General features: G+C 49.0%; 1 protein-coding gene across 1 annotated transcript in view; it reads left to right on the top strand.

The window, feature by feature from the left end:
- The window catches only part of LOC105487229 (SEC14 like lipid binding 6), a 29,474-nt gene extending 16,217 nt beyond the window's left edge, over positions 1 to 13,257 (top strand). Inside the window, 11 exon segments of the mRNA XM_024794610.2 lie at positions 2,889 to 2,932; positions 4,067 to 4,073; positions 4,076 to 4,125; positions 4,209 to 4,396; positions 4,901 to 4,997; positions 8,135 to 8,195; positions 8,313 to 8,396; positions 11,551 to 11,657; positions 11,733 to 11,860; positions 11,952 to 12,121; positions 12,369 to 13,257. Coding sequence (XP_024650378.2) covers positions 2,889 to 2,932; positions 4,067 to 4,073; positions 4,076 to 4,125; positions 4,209 to 4,396; positions 4,901 to 4,997; positions 8,135 to 8,195; positions 8,313 to 8,396; positions 11,551 to 11,657; positions 11,733 to 11,860; positions 11,952 to 12,121; positions 12,369 to 12,481 — 1,049 coding nt within the window. The 3' untranslated portion in view covers positions 12,482 to 13,257.
- Positions 13,258 to 23,461: the final 10,204 nt, after the last annotated feature.

Genomic DNA, 23,461 nt, shown 5'->3' with positions numbered 1-23,461 from the left:
GGGAACAAGGCTCAGGGGAACCAGGCCCGGTATCTACTGGGAAGTAGATTTTACTGAAATAAAGCCAGGAAAATATGGGTATCGGTACTTACTTGTCTTTGTAGATGCTTTTTCAGGGTGGACTGAAGCATTCCCAACCAAAAGGGAAACTGCTCAGGTTGTAGCAAAGAAAATTCTGGAAGATATCCTCCCCAGGTATGGCTTCCCCATCCAGATAGGGTCAAATAATGGGCCGGCCTTCATCGCTAAGGTAAGTCAGGATTTGGCTTCCATCCTTGGGGCAAATTGGAAACTACATTGCGCTTACAGGCCCCAGAGTTCAGGACAGGTAGAGAGGATGAATCGGACCTTAAAGAAGACCTTAACTAAATTGACCATGGAGACTGGCGCTAATTGGGTGGTCCTTCTCCCCTACGCTCTGTTCCGGGCCCATAATACCCCTTACAGACTGGGCCTTACCCCTTACAAAATCATGTATGGCAGACCCCCACCCCTGGTTCCCAGCCTAAAAGATGATCTGCTCAAGTCTGAAACAGAAAATGTCTCTGAACTCTTATTTTCCCTACAAGCCTTGCAGAAAATTCATCAAGAAATCTGGCCCAAGCTGAAGGAACTATATGAGACCGGTCCCCCACCGACACCCCATCCGTACCAGCTGGGAGACTGGGTCCTGGTTAAGCAACACCGACAAGAGACCCTAGAACCCAGGTGGAAGGGACCACTCCAGGTACTCCTAACCACACCCACCGCCCTGAAGGTAGAAGGCATCGCGTCGTGGATCCACTACACCCACATCAAGCCAGTGGACCCAACCTCCGACCTTCTGGGGCCAATCATGGCGGCGGCTGAAGCACCAGCCATGTGGACTGTGGACAGAGCTAAGAACAACCCCTTAAAACTCACCCTGCGCCGGCAGCATAGCTCACTGCAAACATGCAGTTAGGTAGTCTAACCCTAACGTTAGTCGCCCTAGTGGCCGCTGGGGAAAACACAAAACCAGCTCCTAATACCTTTATCTGGAGATTCTGGCTTTATGAAAACCAAACCCACCCCAGACAACCTCATAAGCCCAGGAAATTATCGGCCAGTGCTGATTGCCCCTCCTCAGGGTGCAATAGCCCAATTTTACTAAATTTTACTGGTTTTCAAATAGCCAAACCAATGGCACCAATAATATGCTTTGAGTTTGATCAGACTAAATACAATTGTAAACACTATTGGTGGCACCAAAATGCCGGCTGCCCTTATAACTATTGTAACATCCATAAATCCCATTATTGGGGTAAGGAAGAACAGTTAGATCCTAAGTGGCCCTTCCATTGTAGACGGGACGGGGACTTTTCATATACATGGATAGTCAAAGACCCCTGGAACTCCCGCTGGACCACGCCTCAACATGGGGCTGTATACTACTCCCCCTCCTCCACATGGCCTAGCAGTCACCTCTATCTGTGGCGAGGTCTAGTGCAGGTACGGCCCCTGGTCCATGGGAATATCCAACGACAAGAAAACAGACTAACACAAGATTTACGTCCTTTCTCCTGGTTAAAATTATTACAAGAAGGATTAGAACTTGCTAACCTTACAGGACTTCACAGCTTGTCTGGCTGCTTTCTGTGTGCCACTCTAGGGCGTCCACCGCTAACCGCTGTCCCTCTGCCATGGGGATCCTCTACCTCTGCCCAAGCTAACAAACTCCGAAGCCTCTCATATGCCCCTATCCCTAACGTACCACTATACCTAAACCCCAGTCAGGAGAAGTTTCCCTACTGTTTCTCAGGAACTAATTCCAGCCTCTGCAACATCACTGCAACGCCCCCTAGTACCACCCTAAGGGCTCCGCCGGGCATATTCTTCTGGTGTAATGGAACATTATCTAAGAACCTATCTGGTCCCTCTGTTACCAATCTACTGTGTCTTCCTGTTACATTAGTTCCCCGGTTGACTCTACTAACTGCCGGCGAGTTCCTGGGATACACTGGTAACTGGACTAGTACTGCTATTCACCCAGTCCTTAGACCGAGACCTGTACGAGCCATATTTCTCCCCAAGGATCTTTTACTGCAAGTTCGAACTTGGTCCCTCCATTCCACAGCATACAAGAGGGCCCCGAACAATGCGAGTGCTTGCTTTTTATAGCCCGATATAAATAGGATACGTAAAGTTACAGAGGAACAAGAGAATTCTTTTGGTTACATCATTACAATTGGTTTACATTTTAAGTTGTACATTTAGTAGTTTTTCTATTGGTTCCCGCGCTTTCAGTAAAACCACAAACGGCTGTGTCCTTATCAGGGATTTTCCAGGTGGTGTTTGTACTGGGCTCAGGAAGTTGAGAGATATATGGTGGGATGTGTTTGTACTGGGCCTGTTTGTGTTGAGCCCGGGGCTGAGGAATGTGCCTGATTTCTTTCACTAGGACCTCACTCCAATTTGTTTATAACATCCACTGGGTGTTTCTCTGATTATAAAATCAGAGCCCGTTTATCATGGAAAATCTGGAAGGCATAGAAAAAAAAAACCACAATGATATTTCTATAAATCATCCGTAATCTCACCATGGCCACTAGGCAACCTTATATAACATTTTTCTTTTTTTTTTTCTTTTTATAAAGACACTCTCACTATGTTGCCTAGGCTGGTCTCGAACCCCTGGGCTCAAGCAGTGTCACCGCAACCTCTGCCTCCAGGGTTCAAGTGATTCTCCTGCCTCAACCTCCCGAGTAGCTGGTATTACAGGCACTTCTTTTGTGATTCTTCAGTTACTTCAGGCCATCTGGGCTTATACGTGCAAGTCACAGGGGATGCGATGGCTTGGCTTGGGCTCAGAGGCCTGACACCTGGAGTGAGCCTCTAGAATTCCACAACCATAACCCTGTCTTTTGCAGCTTGGAGCTTTGACCTGCAGAAATCAGAGGACATGCTGCGGAAGGTGAGGTTGACACCTCTCCCTGCCTAGCCTGGTCCTGTTTCCTATCCCAAGTCTGAGGCACAAATGTATTCATTCATTAATCCATCCATTCATTCATTCATGGAACACACATTCATTGAGACTGGAAGGTAAACCTGGCCCAGCGCTAGGCGCTGGGGAGACTGCAGTGATGGAAAGAGAGAAAAAAGAAACCAGAGTAACAAAAAAGATAATTCCTGAGAATGGAAAGTACAATGAAGACAGCAAAACAGGGAAGGAGGGAAGAGAGATCAGGGACATTTCAGTAGGGACATGAATGCCCAAAAGGAAGCAAGCATGTGAAGATCAGGGTGGAGGGCACAGCCCATGCAAAGGCCCTGAGGTGGGAATGAGCTGGTGTATTCTTTTTTTTTTTTTTTTTTTGAGACAGTCTTGCTCTGTTGCCCAGGCTGGAGTGCAATGGCGTGATCTCAGCTCACTGCAACCTCCATCTCCCAGGTTCAAGGGATTCTCCTGCCTCAGCCTCCTAAGTAGCTGGGATTACAGGCATGCGCCACCACACCTGGCTAATTTTTGTATTTTTAGTAGAGACAGGGTTTCATCATGTTGGCCAGGCTGGTCTCAAACTCCTGACCTCAGGTGATCCACCCACCTTGGCCTCCCAAAATGCTGGGATTACAGGCATGAGCCATTGTGCCTGGCCTGAGCTGGTATATTCTAGGAGCACACGGAGATCGTGTTGGAGACAGAAAGGGAAGTGATGAGTTTGCATGGGTGGCCCCAACCCATTAGCCAGGCCCTGCAGGCCTTGTAGGGGGTATAGGTTTTTGCTTAAGGGCAACTGGAAGTCAGGGAGGAGAGTCTGACTCCCAGGGTGGCCATGCGGGAGGGGCCATGGGAAACATCTGGAAGGATGCAGGGGGAGACAGCTGCAGAGTGCAGGCCTCCCCTGTTCCTTTCTGGGTCTCTCCTGCCCTCTCAGATGCATGTCCCCATCCTGTTTCCATTCCCCAGTTCTATGTTAGTGGAGCCTGGGGATGCTCTGGCAAGCCCTCAGTGGTTGCAGGCAGAGGGACCTGGCCTGGTGTCCCCAGGTATCTGCAGAGGTCTTTGGGACAGGCAGAAACTTCACCACCTCCTGCCATGTCTCTGCAGCATATGGAGTCCGGAAGCAACAAGACCTGGCCAGCATCCTTGCCTGGCAGCCCCCAGAGGTGAGCATCTCTCAAACCCATGCCCTGATCCCTGGGCCCTCGGCCCTCGGCACTGAGCCTCCATCTCCTGTGTATGCATCCAGGTGGTCAGGCTGTACAACGCCAACGGCATAGGCGGCCACGACGGTGAGGGCAGCCCTGTCTGGTACCACATCATGGGAAGCCTGGACCCCAATGGCCTCTTGCTCTCGGCCTCCAAACAGGAGTTGCTCAGAGACAGCTTCCGGAGCTGTGAGCTGCTCCTGCGGGAGTGTAAGCTGCAGAGTCAGAAGGTGTGTGGGTGCCACCCTGGGCAGCTGCAGCGGGACACAGCACCCTCACCCCCTGAGCCCCACACCCAGAATTCGCCTTCCTCCTGGTACTGAGGAGTGAATGCAGGTTCAGAGAGGCCAAGGACCCACCCAAGGCCACACAGTATGTGGCTGAACTGGGACTCATTTCTCCCCCAACTGGCCCCAAAGCCCACTCAACCCACTGGGCCACACTGCCCTCTGCAGCCTCATTGGATGAGGGGGACAGGGATTTCAGCCTCACTGGACCGAAGAGGGAACTGCAACACAGCAATTTGCCCTCCCATGGACAGACACGAAGAGGGCGGTCCTTGGGCCACTCCAGTCCTGGCATCCTGTGGGATGGCCCCTTCCCTCCCCCCATCTCCGTGCCATGCAAGCCGAGACAAGCCAGGCCAGTGCCCTGGGCTTAGGCCCAGCCCCATCTTGGATAGGGGTTGGGGCAGTGACCCTCACAGGGTCTCACCCCCTGTCATTCCCTTGCCACTGGGGAAGAAGGTGGAGAAAATCATAGCTGTTTTTGATCTTGAGGGGCTGGGCCTGAGGCATCTGTGGAAGCCAGGAATAGAGCTTCTCCAGGAGGTGAGGTGACCCTGCCAGGGGCATGGGTGGGTGGTCAAATGCCTGGGTCTTTACCCTCCACTTGTTGGTGTCTCTCTCCTCACTGCCAGGTGACTACCTGCCCACAGGCCCTGTTTGCAGCTCTTACTTTTTTTTTTTTTTTGAAATGGAGTTTCGCTCTTGTTGTCCAGGCTGGAGTGCAATGGTGCAATCTCGGCTCACCACAACCTCTGTCTCCTGAGTTCAAGTGATTCTCCTGCTTCAGCCTCCCAAGTAGCTGTGATTATAGGCATGCACCACCATGCCCAGATTTGTATTTTTAGTACAGATGGGGTTTCTTCATGTTGGTCAGGCTGGTCTGGAACTCCCGACCCTCAGGTGATCCACCCGCCTTGGCCTCCCAAAGTGCTGGGATTACAGGTGTAAGCCACTGCGCCTGGCCTGTTTTGTTTTTTTTGTTTTGTTTTTTCTGGGTTTTTTTTTTTTTTTTTTTTTTTTTTTTGAGACAGAGTCTTGCTCTGTCACCCAGGTTGGAGTCCAGAGGCGCGATCTCAGTTCACTGCAACCTCCACCTGCCAGCTTCAAGCGATTCTCCTGCCTCAGCCTCCCAAGTAGCTGGGATTAAGGTGCCTGCCACCACGCCCGGCTAATTTTTGTATTTTTAGTAGAGAGGAGGTTTCACCATGTTGGCCAAGTTGGTCTTGAACTTCTGACCTCAGGTCATCTGCCCCCCTTACCCTCCCAAAGTGCTGGGATTGGAGGTGTGAACCACTGCACCTGGCCTACAGTTCCTTACTTTTGTTGGCAGGGATATTTTCATACCCACAGCCTCTCGGGGCTGTGCCAAGTTGGGCGTGGCACCCCCATGTCACCATCTCATTTCAGCAGGTCACAACAGGGCCCCATTCCCCGACCTGCCAGTGTCCCTGTGGATGTCCCTGTCCTCATATTCTGGCTCTGCTCACTCTCCTCCCACCCCTGATCTCTGCCCTCACCCCCAATACCTGTCTACCCTTCTGCTTCCAGCCTTTGAGCTTCCTTTTTGCCATTTCCTCTAGGAAGGGCTGAGGGTAGATCAACTCTGGGAGTGCTGCAGTAGGACGGAAGCTGTAGGGAGGCCTGGTCCGCAGGGCAGCCAGCCTACCTGTTCCTTTCTTTCTGTTTCACCCAGGATAGCAAAAAACTTAAACATAAAAAGTGTTATTGGCCGCCAGGCACAGTGACTTATGCCTGTAATGCCAACATTTTGGGAGGCTGAGGCAGGAGGATCACTTGAGCCCAGGAATTTAAGACCAGCCTGGTCTTGAACATAGCAAGACCCTACCTCTACAAAATAAGAGTATTAGCTGGGTGTGGTGGTATGTGTGGGTGGTCTCAGCTACTTGGGAGGCTGAGGTGGGAGGATCATTTGAGCCTAGAAACTTGAGGTTGCAGTGAGTTGAGATCGTACCACTGCACTCCAGCCTGGGATGAACATTATATCTCAGTTTTTTTGTTTTGTTTTGTGTTTTGAGACGGAGTCTCACTCTGTTGCCCAGGCTAGAGTGCAGTGGCTCACGGCAGCCTCCGCCTAACAGGTTCAAGTGATTCTCCTGCCTCAGCCTCCCAAGTAGCTGGGATTACAGGTGCCCGTCACCACACCTGGCTAATTTTTGTGTTTTTGGTAGAGAGGGGGTTTCACCATATTGCCCTGGCTGGTCTCAAACTCCTGACCTCATAATCCACCCACTTTGGCCTCCTAAAGTGCTGGGATTACAGGCGTGAGCCACTGTGTTAAAAAAAAAAACAGATATTGGCCTGGCGTGGTGGCTCACACCGGTAATCCCAGCACTTTGGGAAGCCGAGGCAGGTGGATCACGAAGTCAGGAGATCGAGACCATCCTGGCTAACGTGGTGAAACTAAAAATACAAAAAATTAGCCAGGCGTGGTGGCGGGCGCCTGCAGTCCCAGCTACTCGGGAGGCTGAGGCAGGAGAGTGGCGTGAACCTGGGAGGCGGAGCTTGCAGTGAGCTGAGATGGCACCACTGCACTCCAGCCTGGGCGACAGAGTGAGATTCCGTCTCAAAACAAAACAAAACAAAAATAAACAAACAAACAAAACCATTCCCTATTTGCAGTGTCTCTTATAAACAAATGTAATGGGACCTATTGGGACTCATTTGTAGGAATCAAATATCCTTTCTTTTTTTTTTGAGACGGAGTCGCTCTGTCGCCCAGGCTGGAGTACAGTGGCTGGATCTCAGCTCACTGCAAGCTCGGCCTCCCAGGTTTACGCCATTCTCCTGCCTCAGCCTCCCGAGTAGCTGAGACTACAGGCACCCGCCACCTCACCCGGCTAGTTTTTCGTATTTTTTAGTAGAGACGGGGTTTCACCGTGTTAGCCAGGATGGTCTCGATTTCCTGACCTCGTGATTCGCCCATCTCGGCCTCCCAAAGTGGTGGGATTACAGGCTTGAGCCACTGTACCCGGCCCAAATATCCTTTCATACAGTGTACACTTATTCTTGGCAAGAATGCTTTACTGTCTAACTAAGAGTTTTAACTGGTTTATCTTATTTAAAAATTTAAAAGTAAGTAAATAAAAATAAAAAGCCATTCCTTGCAACTTTGTATATTATGCTAAAAGAAAGTCTTTCTCATTCCTGAAGCTGAACTACTGCCTGAGCTATGTGGGAGGGAACTTTCCAGAGTCGTGAATGGGATTTTTCTTGTCTGTCATGGGTAGAGTCATCCCCCCACTCATCTGTCAAGAATCTGCACTAGGCCAGGCGTGGCAGCTTACACCTGTAATCCCAGCATTTTGGGAGCTGAGGTGGGAGGATCACTTGAGCCCAGGAGTTCAAGACCAGCCTGGGCAACATAGCAAGACCCCATCTCTAGAAAATAAAATAAGAAATAAATAATAATAATAAAAAGAAGCTGCACTAGCTGCTTCAAGGAAGGTCTGTGACTAGGATCCCACAAACCGGAAGTGGCGGATTTTCTGTGTCCGGGTGGGTTCTTGGTGTCTGGGCATCCGGAGCCGTCTGCATCAAAGCCTTGGATGGTTGGCATTCAAGGCTAAGGCTGTGCCCTTGGGGGCCTGGAGGGCGGGGCAAGAGGGGATGCAAGGGGACAGTGTTCAGACACCCATCACTTCTGCCACTTGGTTCCGCAGTTTTTCTCAGCACTTGAGGCAAATTACCCTGAGATCTTGAAGAATTTAATTGTTGTGAGAGGTGAGTAAAGCAGCCCAGGATACGCATGAAATGGGGGGACGGGGGGTGTGGGGTGACTGGGTCGGCACCTGAGACCCCAGTCAGCCACCTGAGAGAACAGTTCTGTGCCTGTTTCAGCCCCCAAGCTATTCTCTGTAACCTTCAACCTGGTCAAGTCTTACATGAGTGAAGAGACACGCAGGAAGGTGGTGATTCTGGGAGGTGAGTGAGCCATCTGGGGCCTCTTTTCCAGCCCGGATCCTGAGCTGAGGGTGGTCCTTCTCACAGATCTGATGGTTCCCGCATCCGAAGGCATCGGGCACCCAACTGGTGTTGAGGGCCCACTGTCTGGTGGGCTGCCAGGTGGGCTGCTGTGCCTGCCCCCCAGAGGGAGGAGGGGCCAGGAAGGGTCTCAGAGATTCCCGGATGTAGCATGGGTGGAGATCCCAATTTGAGGTTAGGAGATCTGGATCTGAGACTTGGCCTTGCCAGTTATTAGCTGCAAGCGGAGTGAGTCACTCACCTGCTCTCTCTTGGTCTTGGTTTCCTCGTGTGTTTAATTTAAGGGAGAATTAGATACGGGTTTTTGGCGGCACACAGTGGCTCATGCCTGTAATCCCAGCACTTTGGGAGGCCGAGGCAGGAAGATTTCTTGAGCTCAGGAGTTGGAGACTAGCCTGGGAAACATAATGAGACCCTGTCTCTACAATATATAAATAAATTAGCCAGGCATGGTGGTGCACACCTATAGTCCCAGCTACTCTGGAGGCTGATGTGGGAGGATCACTGGAGTCCAGGAGGTTGAGAGCACGCCTCTGAATTCCAGCCTGAGTGACGGAGTGAGACCCTATCTCAAAAAAAAAAAAAAAAAAAAAAAAAAAGAGGCCGGGCACGGTGGCTGATGCCTGTAGTCCCAGCACTTTTGGAGGCTGAGGCAGGTGGATCACGAGGTCCAGAGTTCAAGACCAGCCTGGACAATATGGTGAAACCCCGTCTCTACTAAAAGTACAAAAATTCACCGGGCCTGGTGGCGGGTGCCTGAAATCCCAGCTACTCGGGAGGCTGAGGCAGGGAACTGCTTGAACCCGGGAGGTGGAGGTTGCAGTGAGCTGAGATCGTGCCACTGCACTCCGGCCTGGGTGACAGAGTGAGACTCCGTCTCAAAAAAAAAGAAATCTAGGTTTTCCAAATTATATAAGTAATACAGTTTAGAAATTTGTAAAGTATAGAAATGTATAAGGAAGGGGGGAACATCCTGTCACCCAGTGAACTACAGTTAGCACTTACTATCCTTTTCAGAGAAATATATTTTCCAAAAAAATGGGTTCATACCATACATATACCATTTTGTAACTACTTACATGATAATCATTTTCCCATTTCAGCAAAGTTCTAAATTCAGGTTGTTTGTATTATTTTTATTATTAGAAACAACTCAGTAGTGACGATCCTTATAGACAACCTTTGTACACATCCACAGTTTTTTCCATAGGATAAAATCCTAGAAATGGCAGATTTTTATCCCCCAAAGGAAAATGCACATTAGGACTTTTTTTTTTTTTTTTTTTTTTTGAGACAGGGTCTCACTCTGCCACCCAGGCTGGAGTGCAGTTGGCATGATCTTGGCTCACTGCAGCCTCAACCTCCAGGGCTCAAGCAATACTCCCACTTCAGCCTCCCAAGTAGCTGGGATTACAGGCATGCCACCACACCTGGCTACATGTTAGGACTTTTGATACCTTTTCCAGTGTAGTGCTCACGCAGATTGCAGAGTTTAACTCCACCAACTGCGTGTGAATGTGCCTGTTTTCCCATACTCTTGCCATGGTTGGATATTAATAATTTGAAATATTCTTGCCATTTTTATAATGTAAAATGATGTTTATTGTTATTTTACATTGGGTTATTAGGTTCTTTTATCACTTGTGAGTCTGGACTTTTTCTTTGTGTTAATTGGCTATTTTAATTTGTTGTTTATTGTCTTCTCGTGTCTTATGACCATTTTCTAGGAAAGTATTTTTTATGCTATTAATTTATAAATACTCTTTGCATATTAAGCACCTTGTCCTTTCCTGCTATGGAGGCTGACAACATGGGAGGATCACTTAAGTCCATATATATATATATATATATATATATATATATATATGTTTGTGTGTATATATATTTGAGATATATACATATATATATGAAATATATATATTTATTTCAGAGATAAGGTCTCTCTGTGTTGGCCAGGCTGGAGTGCAGTGGCATGATCATAGCTCACTCCAGCCTCAACTTCCTGGGCTCTAGAGATCCTCCTGCCTCAGCCTCCTGAGTAGCTGGCACTATAGATGCACAGTACCACACCTGGCAAATTTATTGTTATTTTTTGTAGAGTCATGTCTTACTATGTTACCCAGACTAGTCTCAAACTCTTAGCCTCAAGCAGTCCTCCTGCCTGGGCCTCCTGAAGTGCCGGAATTACAGGCGTGAGCCACCATGTCTGGGCATTCCCTGTCGTATTTGTGGCATTTGGGCCAGTTCATAATTTGCCTATTATCTGATTTTTGACTTAGTGTTATTTATTTATTTATTTATTTATGAGATGGGATTTCTCTCTGTTGCCCAGGCTGGAGTACAGTGGCATGATCTCAGCTCATTGCAACCTCTGCCTCCCAGGCTCAAGCAATTCTCCCTCCTCACCCTCCCAAGTAGCTGGAACCACAGGAGTGCACCACCAGGCCCAGCCTAGTGTTATGTTTTTATGCCAGATTGGGGGGCTTTTCCTTTGTTTTTTCCACCACTTCATGCTTACACAGTCCTTCTCTATCCGAGGGTACTGGGTGTCCACCTCTGCTTTCATCTATTTTGTTCCTGCAATGCCCATGTCCCTTTGTCTGTGGAACATCCTTGGTCATCTCAGAGCAGCTGTGGAGAACTGACACGAGTTTTGCCCTGCAGTTCTGAGGGTGCTGGAGCCCTGGGAGCTGAGGGCAGTATCGGACCAGAAGGCTGAGTTTAGTCTCTAAGGGAAAGTGAAGCCCAGGTCATAGCCTGCCTGACCTCAACCCCAGGCTCCAGGAGTTGCTGGTCCGAGTTTCTATGAATGTGGCCAATGGGCCAATACCTGGACAGAAGTGGGGGCAGGGCCTGCAGGGGCAGTAAGAGAGGGGCAGGCCTGGGGACAGGACCTAGTCAACACGCACATGTTGAGCCCCAGGGCAAGACCTAGGCCCACTCGGCTTCCCCCTTCCAGGACAGGACTGCTCTAGGCAGTAGAGTGGCAAAAGCGCGCCAGGCAGAGAGAGCAACTGGCCATAGGAGAGATCTGGGTTCAGCCCCCTCTTCCCTCTGTTGAGTCTCCTGGAGTCCCTCTCTTGCTCCCACACAGACAACTGGAAGCAGGAGCTGACAAAATTCATCAGCCCCGACCAGCTGCCCGTGGAGTTTGGAAGGACCATGACTGACCCCGATGGCAACTCCAAGTGCCTGACCAAGGTACAGGGTGCCCAGAGGATGGGAAAGGAGGGGAGAAGCTGTGATCTAGTGCCCACACACCCCCTTCACCCACAGATCAACTACGGGGGTGAGGTGCCCAAGAGCTACTACTTGTGCAATCAGTATGAGCACACAGTGTCCATGGGCCGTGGCTCCTCCCTGCAGGTGGAGAACGAGATCCTGTTCCCAGGCTGTGTGCTCAGGTAGGGATCACAGCCACTCCACACCTGGGAACAGCTGGGAGGGGCCTGGAGCCCAGGCAGGGGGTCGCCAGTGGGGCTCTGTCCACTGCAGGTGGCAGTTCGCGTCGGATGGCGGGGACATCGGCTTTGGGGTTTTCCTGAAGACCAAGATGGGGGAGCGGCAGAAGCCTAGGGAGATGACGGAGGTGCTGCCCAGCCAGCGCTACAATGCCCACCTGGTGCCCGAGGACGGGAGCATCACCTGCCTCAAGGCCAGCAGCTGTAAGGGTTGGCAGGGATGGCTTCACCTGGAGCTGGTGTGGGTCTGGTGTGGAGGGTGCTACAATGTGCATCCATGTCCTACCAGGTGAGGGCCCTTGGTTCTGGTGGGCACAGTGTGAGGCTGGCTCTGGGCTCTCAGCCGTGGCAATGGTTCCCTGGTCTGGGTACCCATGTTCCCTGTACCACCATGAAAGTCAGAGTCCCAGGTGGGGCATCTTGTCTGAATAATGTCTGTCCCTCACTGCAGATGTCCTGAGGTTTGACAACACCTACAGCCTGGTTCATTGTAAACGCATCAGCTACACCGTGGAGGTACTGCTCCCAGACCAAACCGTCATGGAGAAGATGGAGAAATTCTAGGTGAACTTCATGGTCCCCACGCCCTCCTCTTTGATCTCTGAATCCACGATGAGTTCACAGCCTTCCCTGGCCAGACCCTGTTCAACCTCTCAGGAACAGGGATTCTACAACAGCGGGTCACAGCCTATGCATCACAGCTGGCCCACTCCTCAGGAATGGCTGGGGCAGTGTCCCAATGGTGGCCCAACGGTCACAGCAAAACAACACAGACACTCCATCCCGACTATGACCTGCTGTGACCTCAAGCTCAGCAAAAACCCCAGGCTTTTTTCTATCAACCAATATCAAGAAATAAGTTACTCTTCTAAAATATAGTATTAGGCCGGGCATGGTGGTTCATGCCTATAATCCCAGCACTTTGGGAAGCCAAGGCAAGCAGATCATTTGAGGTCAGGAGTTCGAGACCAGCCTGGCCAACATGGTGAAACCCTCATCTCAACTAAAAATGCAAAGATTAGCCAGGTGTGATGGTGCATGCTTGTAATTCCAGCTACTTGGGAGGCTGAGGCAGGTGAGTCGCCTAAACTTGGGAGGAGGAGGTTGCAGTGACATTGGGCTCTCTTTCCTATTACAATGGTTATTACTGAATAGTTTGTCTTCATTGCCTTTAATTAGTGTTTGGCTTTATCTTTGACACTAGCAAATTGGACAGTGAGGATATAGGATGTATCTATCATTGTGGAAAATTCTGTATAACCTGATGATATCGGCCAGGCGTGGTGGCTCATGCCTATAATCCTAGCACTTTGGGAGGCTGAGGAGGGGGGATTGTTTGAGGCCAGGAGTTTGAGATCAACCTGAGCAATATAGCAAGACTCCTCCTACCCCCACCAACTCTACAGAAAATGAAAAACAATTAGCCAGGCATGGTGGTGCATGCCGGTAGTCTTGGCTACTCAGGAGGCTGAGATGGGAGGATCACTTGAGCCCGGGAGTTTCAGGCTGCAGTGAGCTATTATTGCACCATTGTACTCCAGCCTGGGCAAGAAAAAACTCAAAAACATTATGACATCATCAAATCTTCCAAAGAGAGAGCCACCTGAGCCAAACTGATCCTTCATCTCCTACGAGATGATTCCTCCAAATAGTCCAACCAATGAGGATGTATATATACACACATATATATACACATATGTGTCTATATAGACACACATATAGAGAGAGAGCGAGAGAGAGAGAAGCAGAGTCTCACTCTGTCACTCAGGCTGGAGTGCAGTGGCACGATCTTGGCTCACTGCAACCTCTGCCTCCCGGGTTCGAGTGATTCTCCTGCCTCAGTCTCCTGAGTAGCTGGGATTACAGGTGCCTGCCACCACACCTGGCTAATTTTTTTTGTATTTTTAGTAGAGGCAGGGTTTCACCATGTTGGCCAGGCTGGTTTTGAACTCCTGACCTCAAGTGATCTGCCTGCCTCTGCCTCTGCCTCCCAAAGTGCTAGGATTACAGGCATGAGCCACTGCACCCAGCCAAGGCAAAATACTAAAGAAGCCAATCATACCAGTGACTCCTAACAACTGGATAGCATAAACAGCCATGTCAGAGGAGAGAAGGGGCATATCAGGCTGTAAACAAACAAATCCACCCGCATAAAATGTGTGAACTTGACAAGTCTGATTGAGGTAACAAAGTTTAACCATACCTAGTAAATTCAGCCTGATAACCATCAGCTCAGGTTTTAATCACCTTGGGAGAAGTCCCAGGTTTCATGCCCCCTGCCGTGTAGAGTTAACTGGTTAATAACTTGGAGTTGTAACACCAAGAAATGTCTAATGCCAATTTTATTGTTTCAGTTGGGCCTATTCAGATAACAATTCCAACAAAATAGTAAAATGCTAATTTTGAAACTCAAGGAAGATGTCAAAGGGTGCAGCTGTAACCCTACACTGGAACCATGTGACTACACTGTAGGAAGGTATAAAAGCAGAGCAGAAAGAATCAATCCACAGATTAATTGCAGGTGGGATGTTTAGGAACAGGTTTAAATATAAGTAGAGTACTAATTCTGGGGGCCACTGGACTTCTGCATTTGCTGTTTAAGGTGAGGTAGGAGGCGGGACTCCACTCCAGAGGCAGGGCTTGGACACTGGACCAAATTGAGGACAAGCTAAAACAGGGCTGGGGCGGAAGCAGCGTTCCATCAGACATGACCACCAGTGTGCCATGTCAGTTTACCATTGCCATGGCAACACCTGGGAGTGACCGCCCCTTTCCCTGGCAATGACTCCATGACCCGAAGGTTACTACCCCTCCCTAGAAATTTCTGCATAAACCACCCCTTGATCCGCATGTTATGAAAAGTGGATATAAATGTGACTGCAAAACTATCCTGGCCTGCTACTCCCTGCCTACAGGGTAGCCCCTCTCTGCAGGGGCAGTTACGGAGCCGTAACACTGCCTCTTCAATAAAACTGTTTCTTCTACCTCCAGCTTGCCCTTGAATTCCTTCCTGGGCAAAGTCAAGAACCCTCAAAGGCTAAGCCCCACTTTAGGGCTTGCCTGCCCTGCCTCCAAATTATTTGAAATGCTCAGAACCATCAGCAGTAATGTATTTGTAATTTACAGGTAGAATATAATGTCCATAGACCAGGCACCAAGGAATACCCAGCCCTTGAAACTCCCTGAGTGAGCTTGTTGACAGAGCTCTGGTGTGGAGCAAAGGTGAGGCGCTGACCTCTCCCTGTCCACTGCTTGCTCCTCCTCACACCCACCATGAAACTTTGCAAAAGCCGTCAGACCAGTTTCCCTGCTCTGAATGTCTGCTATTCCCAGGTCATTCTTCAGATCGGGCCCAGGGTCATCTTCCAGGCACAGGTGGAATCACATTTGTCTCTTCCTTTGAAATCTTCCATGGCTCCCCACCACTGAGAAAGGATGGCCCAAAGCCCCCAGCATGGCCTGAAGTTCCTTGGTGACCTCCCCTCGATGTTTTTAAGCATGCTGCCTTCGTCACATTTCTCCTCTCTTTTACCTCCGTGAGTTTCTTTGGGTGGTCACCTCTACCCAGAATGTCCTCCCCCCATTTCTACCTTAGAGGCCCAGCCTAAATGCCATCTCCCTTAGGAGACATTCCAGGAGCCCCCAGTGCAGTGCTGTTGTTTAGACCTCTCCTGGAACACATTATCTTCAGGGAGCCAGGATAATGTGGTGGTTAAGGACAAGAGGCCTTTGATGTAGATGGATAAGGGTTCATATCCTGGCTCAGGCTGTTATCAGCCTCAGAAGCTCAGTCTCTGCATCTGTAAAGTAGGGCCATGGGTACCATGATGAGCATGGCAAATGTGGTGAGTTAAGAGGGTGAGTCAAACAGTCACCACAAGCAATGCCTAATGAAAATCACACTCTGAACAAAAGGACTAGGGTTCTGTTTGACCATTTAACCAGGAGGTCTGAGGATGTGAGGCAGCACTAACTAGGCAGTGTGCAGGGGAGATGAGGGATGAGCGTTCAAGTCAGAGGGAACAGCGTGTCCAATGGCTTTGTGGTAGGCGAAAGCACAAGGGGAGATTAAATGACCCCATATACTCCTGACTTGGTGTACTGTGTCTTGGGAAAGGCCAGGGACCTCCCGACTTTTTCTTTTTCTTTTTTGAGATGGCGTTTTGTTCTTGTAGCCCAGGCTGGAGTTCAATGGTGTGGTCTTAGCTCACTACAACCTCTGCCTCCCGGGTTCAAGTGATTCTCCTGCCTCAGCCTCCCAAGTAGCTGGGATTACAGGTGCCCACCACCATGTCCGGCTAATTTTTTGTATTTTTGATAGAGACGGAGTTTCGCCATGTTGGCCAGGCTGGTCTCAAAATCCTGACCTCAGGTGATCCACCCACCTCAGTCTTCCAACGTGCTGGGATTACAGGCGTGAGCCACTATGCCCAGACATTTTTTTGAGACAGGGTCTTGCTCTGTTGCCCAGGCTGGAGTTCAGTGACCCAATCATAGCTCACTGCAGCCTCAAACTCCTGGGCTCAAGTGAGCCTCTCAACTCAAACCCCTAAGTAGCTGGGACTATAGGTGATTTCTACCCTCTTGGCTAATCTTTTTTTTTTTTCTTTTTGAGGAGACGCGGTCTCACTATGTTGCCCAGGCTAGAATCAAACTTCTGGCCTTAAGCAATCCTCCTGCTTTGGCTTCCTAAAGTGCTGGGATTATAGGCATGAGCCACTGCACCCACCTCCTCCTGGCTTTTGTAGGGAAAGAAAGAAGTCCAAGTGTGGCCCTAGGGCCCCTGAACCCTAATCCACCTTTTCCCCTGGTCCCAGGACTTTAGGGCAGCTGATTAGTTCCCATTCCCCATCCCTCTCTCTTCCAGGCCCTAGTGGCCATCTCCCTTCCTTGGGGAAGTAGGGAGGGCATGGCCACACCAGGCCCCTCCTTTCCCTGAGGTCACCCTGGGTTGGTGAGGGGAGCCGAGAAAACTCCTTCTGATTATAGAGCCTCATTTTCACCTGCCAGTCAGGCCCAGTTGAGAGGAGGCTGCCCTGCCCCAGGCACCTGTGTCAGGCAGCTTCCTCTCAGCCCTCTCGCCAGGTCACTCAAGCCAAGTCCTACATCGTTGGAGGAGCATCCAATGGGATCTGTCTGGTCAAGACATCCTCAGGAACAGGCTGATGCAGCTTTGATGTAGGGCAAAGGCCCATCTCACTTCCCACGATGCATGTCATTCACCCCAGGGAGGTCTCTTCAGTTGGCAGGCCACAGGGTTTAATGAGGGCTGTCAGCAGGGGACCTGTGGCCAATGAACAACGCCAGAAATGTTAGGAACACCTGGCAGGTGGGAGTGAGCGGCATCACAGTGCGTGGGCATTAAGATGTGGGATGCAGGTTGCATACCATGACAGCACCATCCTCACAGTCCAGTTTCTCAGCTCACGGGTCAGGAGGGACCGTGGGCATGCGCCACATTTCGGAAGACCGGAAGAGAAGGTCACACCACGGAAGAGAGGCATTGTCTGCCCCCTAAACCACTGGCACCCAGATGGTTAGAACTAAAGTTCTTCACGCCCAGCAATAGCTGAGATCTGAAGGAAGCACCTGTGTGCTGTAGGCTCAGGGGAGGATGTCTGCCCTGTATTGGAAAGAGGGGGACATGAGGGTGACCTAAAACCAGGGGAGCTCAGCCGGCAGAAGGACACGGCATAGTGACAAGCACCAGGGCTCTGGTCCTGGCTTTGCTGCTTGCTGGATATGAGACCTTAGGAGGCTCTTCGAGCTTCAGTTTCCCAGCCTGTAAAGGGGGACAGTGCAGTCCGGAGGGTTAAAGGCACTAACCCTGTACTATCCTATATGGCAACCACTCATCCTATTAGTGCACTAGGACTACTGTAACACAGTGCCCCACACTGAGTGGCTTGAACAACAGAATTTTATTCTGTTGTTCTCACTGCAACCTCAGGTTCAAGTGATTCTCTTGCCTCAGCCTCCAGAGTAGCTGGGACTACAGGCGTGCGCCACCATGCCCGGCTAATTTTTCACCATGTTGGCCAAGATCGATCCCTTGACCTTGTGATCTGCCTATCTCGGCCCCCCCTGAAGTGCTGGGATTACAGGCCTGAGCCACCATGTCTGGCACTTAGAATGAGTTTTTACACAGCTCTAGAGTATTTAAAGTTATCTGTGTGGCTTGTATTATTTTTCCACTGGACAGCCCTGAGCTATAATAATATTTACAAACTCTTAGAGCCAACCTGGTAAGTAGAAAAGTACCTGTAAGTGCTAGTTAAATAAAAGCTTCTCTTGGGAGGTGATTTATTACCTCTGGTATTTCCAAATATGACTTTTCCCACTCCTCAGAAACTGGGAAAAGTTAGGACAAATTTATTTAAAACAGATTTTTTTTTTTTTTTTTTTTTTGAGACAAGGTCTCTTCTCCGTTGCCAAAGCCGGAGTTCAGTGGCATAAACATGGCTCACTTTAGCTTCCATGTCCCGGGCTCAGGCAATCCTCCTGCCTCAGCCTCTGGTGTAGCTGGGAGCACAGGTGCGTGCCACCACACCTGGCTAATTTTTTGATTTTCTGCAGAGATGGGGGTCTCACTTTGTTGCCCAGGCTGTTTTCCAACTCCTGGGCTCAAGCAATCCACCCACCTCAGCCTCCCAAAGTGTTGGGATTACAAGCATGAGCCACCAGGCCCAGCCCGAAATTTTTTTTCTTATCCAGTTTTTCTTTTACTGAGTAGTTTTTTTTTTATGTTTCAGAAGCATAAAGCATGCATTATGTGGTCCTATCTTTCCCAAATTGTTGTTATAAACCCTTCCATCAACTACATTGAGCACCATAGCTAACTTTAAAATTGTCTCCAATCTTTCTTTTTTTTTTTTTTTTTTTTGAGACAGAGTCTCGCTCTGTCGCCCAGGCTGGAGTGCAGTGGCACGATCTCGGCTTACTGCAAGCTCCGCCTCCCAGGTTCATGCCATTCTCCTGCCTCAGCCTCCCGAGTAGCTGGGACTACAGGCACCCACCACTACACCCGGCTACTTTTTTTTTTTTTTTTTTTTGTATTTTTAGTAGAGATGGGGTTTCGCTGTGTTAGCCAGGATGGTCTCGATCTCCTGACCTTTTGATCCTCCCGCCTCAGTGTCCCAAAGTGCTGGGATTACAGGCTTGAGCCACCGTGCCCGGCCTCTTCCTGTTAACAATACACAAACAACTTTAAGCTTAAAATATTTTTTGTTAGGATTATCATTGGGCAAAGTGGGAAAATATTTAAGGATTCTGATGTGTAGGGTCAAGTGGTTTTCCAGAAAAGCTGAATTAGTTTACTTTCCTCCCATCAATTTATTAACGTCTCCATTTCACCAACTTCTAACTGACTTTATTATTTCTTTTTGAGACAGGGTCTCCCTCTCTCACTCAGATTGGAGTGCAGCGTCACAATCATAGCTCACTGCAGCCTCCACCTTCTGGGCGCAAGTGATCCTCCCTCCTCAGCCTCCTGAGTAGCTGGGACTACAGGAGAATGCCACCATGCCTGGCTAGTTTTTAAATTTTTTGGAGAGATGAGGTCCCACTATGTTGCCTGGACTGGCCTCGAACTTCTGGCTTCAAGAGATCCTCCCAAAGTACTGGGATCACAAGCGTTAGCCACTGTGCCTGGCCTATTATCCGAGTAGCTGGGACTACAGTCTCACCCCACCATACCCGGGTAAGTTTTTTCTTAAAAGGTATGTGTGTGTGTGTGTGTGTGTGTGTGTGTGTGTTGTTTGTTTCTGCTGATTTTTCAGAGAAAAAATGCATCTCATTACTTGAATACACATTTCTTTGATGTCTCGGGAGACTGGGCATTCATCCACTTGATAAATACACCCTGAGCATTTTCATTTCTAAGAATTGGTGCTTGGCTGGGCGCAGTGGCTCAAGCCTGTAATCCCAGCACTTTGGGAGACCGAGACGGGCGGATCACGAGGTCAGGAGATTGAGACCATCCTGGCTAACACGGTGAAACCCCGTCTCTACTAAACAATACAAAAAAACTAGCCGGGCGAGGTGGCGGGCGCCTGTAGTCCCAGCTACTCAGGAGGCTGAGGCAGGAGAATGGCGTAAGCCCAGGAGGCGGAGCTTGCAGTGAGCCGAGATCTGGCCACTGCACTCCAGCCTGGGCGACAGAGCGAGACTCTGTCTCAAAAAAAAAAAAAAAAAAGAATTGGTGCTTTGAATCCTTTGCCCATTTATTTCTTAGTGCCTTCCTATTTTTCTTATAAACTTGAATTTTTGTACATTTTATTTTTCCCAAATTTCCATTGGCAAATACTGACAAATGTCTTTTTTTTTTTTTTTTTTTTTTTTGAGATGGAGTCTAGCTCTGTTGTCCAGGCTAGAGTTCTGTGGCGTGATCTTGGCTCACTGCAACCTCTGCCTCCCAGGTTCAAGTGATTCTCCTGTCTCAGCCTCCTGAGTAGCTAGGATTATAGGCACCTGCCACCATGTCCAGCTAATTTTTGTATTTTTCGTCGAGACGGGGTTTCACTGTGTTGGCCAGGCTGGTCTCGAACTCCTGATCTTGTGATCCGCCCACCTCAGCCTCCCAAAGTGCTGGGATTACAAGCGTGAGCCACAGCACCCAACCCTGATAAATGTTTTAATTCTTTTTCTTGTTTAATAGGTTTTTGTGTTTTGTAGTCAAATCAATTCATTTTCCCTTTGTGATTCTGTCATTGCTTTTAAATACAGACCATGCCCTTCCAGAGATGTGGTGTCACTTTTACTTTCTTTTAGCATTTTTTATTATTTACTTTCTTTTCTTTTTCTAAAAACATATTTTAAATCTCTATAGGGCAAACAATGTTCAAATAAAATATAATACAAGTCACAAATATGATCCATATATGTAATTTTATTTTATTTATTATTATTATTTTTTGAGACCGAATCTCACTCTGTCACCCAGGCTGGAGTGCAGTGGCGTGATCTCATCTCACTGTAACCCCCGCCTCTGCCTCCTGGGTTCAAGTGATTCTCCTGTCTCAGTCTCCCGAGTAGCTAGGATTATATGCGCACACCATCATGCCTGGCAAATTTTTGTGTTTTTAGTAGAGACGGGGTTTTACTATGTTACCCAGGCTGGTCTCAAACTCCTGGGCTCAAGCAATCCGCCCGCCTCAGCCTCTCAAAGTGTTGGGATTACAGGTGTGAGCCACCATGCCCAGCCTATACATGTAATTTTAAATCTTTCCAGTGGCTACTTTTTCTTTTTTTTTTTAAAGACAGATTCTTGCTCTGTCACCCAGGCTGGAGCGCAGTGGCACAATCTCGGCTCACTGCAAGCTCCGCCATTCGGGTTCATGCCATTCTCCTCCCTCAGCCTCCTGAGTAGCTGGAACTACAGATGCCCGCCACCACACCCAGCTAATTTTTTTTGTATTCTTAGTAGAGACGGGGTTTCGCCATGTTCACCAGGATGGTCTCCATCTCCTGACCTCGTGATCTGCCCGCCTGGGCCTCCCAGAGTGCTGGGATTACAGGCGTGAGCCACCGCGCCCAGCCTTTTTTTTTTTTTTTTTTTTTTTTTTGAGATGGAGTTTCGCTTTGTTTCCCAGGCTGGAATGTGACCGCGGGATCTCAGATCACCGGAACCTCCGCCTCCCGGGTTCAAGCAATTCTCCTACCTCAGCCTACTGAGTAGCTGGGATTACAGACGTGCACCACCATTCCCAGGTAATCTTTGTAGTTTTAGTAGAGACAGGGTTTCGCCATGTTGGCCAGGCTGGTCTCGAACTCTTAACCTCAGGTGATCCACCCGCTTCGGCCTTCCAAAGTGCTGGAATTACAGACGTGAGCCACCGCGCCCAGCCTCAGTGGCTACATTTTTTTTAAAAGTAAAAAGGATAGGTAGGAGCACAGAGGATTTTTAGGGCAGTGAAATTATTCTGCATGATACCACAATGGTGGACACATGTCATTATACATTTGTCAAAACCCACAGAATATCCAACACCAAGAGCGAGTCCTAATGTAAACTAGGAACTTTGGGTGATATTTGCGTGTCAGTGTAGGCTCATCAATTTCAGCAAATGGATCTCTCTGGAACCAGAGGTTGTGTATGTATGGGCAGAGGAGATATGTGGGAACTCTGTACTTTCTGCCCAGTTTTGATGTGAACTTAAAACTGTCTTAAAAAATAACAATTTAGCTGGGCGCAGTGGCTCATGCCTGTAATCCCAGGACTTTAGGAGGCTGAGGCGGGAGGATCGCTTGAGCTCAGGAGTTTGAGACCAGCCTGGGCAGCATGGCAAAACCACGTTTTGTATTTTTCTACAAAAAAAACCCCCAAAAATTAGCTGGATGTGGTGACGCACACTTGCTGTCCCTGCTACTGCGGAGGCTGAGGTGGGAGCATTGCTTGAACCTTGGGGTGGAGGGCAGTGGAGGGTGCAGTGAGTGGAGATTTTGCCACTGCACTCTAGCCTGGGTGACAGTGAGACCCTGTCTTAAAAAAAGAAAAAAAAATTATTAAAAATAATTCAAAATTATTAAAACATCAAAAGAAACAGGTGAAAGTAATTTTAATAACATATTTTATTGTCCCAATATATTCAAAAATATCATTTAATATATAATCATTTATATAAAATTAATTAGTGAGGCTAGGAGCAGTGGCACACACCTGTAATCCCAGCAATTTGGGAGGCTGAGGTAGATGGATGGCTTGAGCTCAGGAGTTTGAGACCAGCCTGGCTAACATGGCAAAAACCTATGTCTATAAAAAACAAAAACAAAAATTAACTGGGTGTGGTGGGGTGAGACTGTAGTCCCAGCTACTCAGCAGGCTGAGGTGGGGGCATCACTTGAGCCCGTGAGATCAAGGCTGCAGTGAGCCATGATTGCATCACTGCACTCCAACCTGGGTGACGGAGTGAGATGCTGTCTCAATACACAAATAAATAAAATTAGTTAATTAAACATTTTACTTTTTCTGGTACTAAGCCATCAAAATTTGGTTTGTATTTTACAATTGCAGCATGTCTCCATGCTTGCTATGACAAGCCACGTTGTCACGGCTCAAAAGCTTCTGTGGCTCATGGCCACTGGGTTCGTCCTCTCAGGACTAGAGCTTGGTTTGACTCTATGGGAGGACAGACGGAACAGGGTCTTGTGGCCTGTTTTACTCTCTCCTTCATCTTCACGTCCCCTCTACTCCTCTCTTGAAAATTCACACCCAGCCAACTTCTGTTTTCTCTTTTTGAGACAGAATCTGGCTCTGTCGCCCAGGCTGGAATGCAATGGCGCCATCTCAGCTCATTGCAGCCTCAACCTCCCAGGTTCAAGCGATTCTTGTGCCTCAGCCTCTCAAGTAGCTGGGACTACAGGCGCAGACCACCATGCCCAGCTAATTTTTGTATTTATTAGTAGAGACAGGGTTTCACTATGTTGGCCAGGATGGTCTCAAACTCCTGACCTCAAGTGATCCGCCTGCCTCAGCCTCCCAAAGTGCCAGGTGCCAGGATTACAAGCATGAGCCACCACGCCCGGCTGAACTTTTTTCTTGCTTTT

The sequence above is a fragment of the Macaca nemestrina genome, chromosome 15, assembly GCF_043159975.1.
Source record: "Macaca nemestrina isolate mMacNem1 chromosome 15, mMacNem.hap1, whole genome shotgun sequence".
NCBI classification, from domain to species: Eukaryota; Metazoa; Chordata; class Mammalia; order Primates; family Cercopithecidae; genus Macaca; species Macaca nemestrina.
The sequence above is the reverse complement of the archived record's forward strand: the minus strand, read 5'-3'. Positions and strand labels throughout refer to the sequence as shown.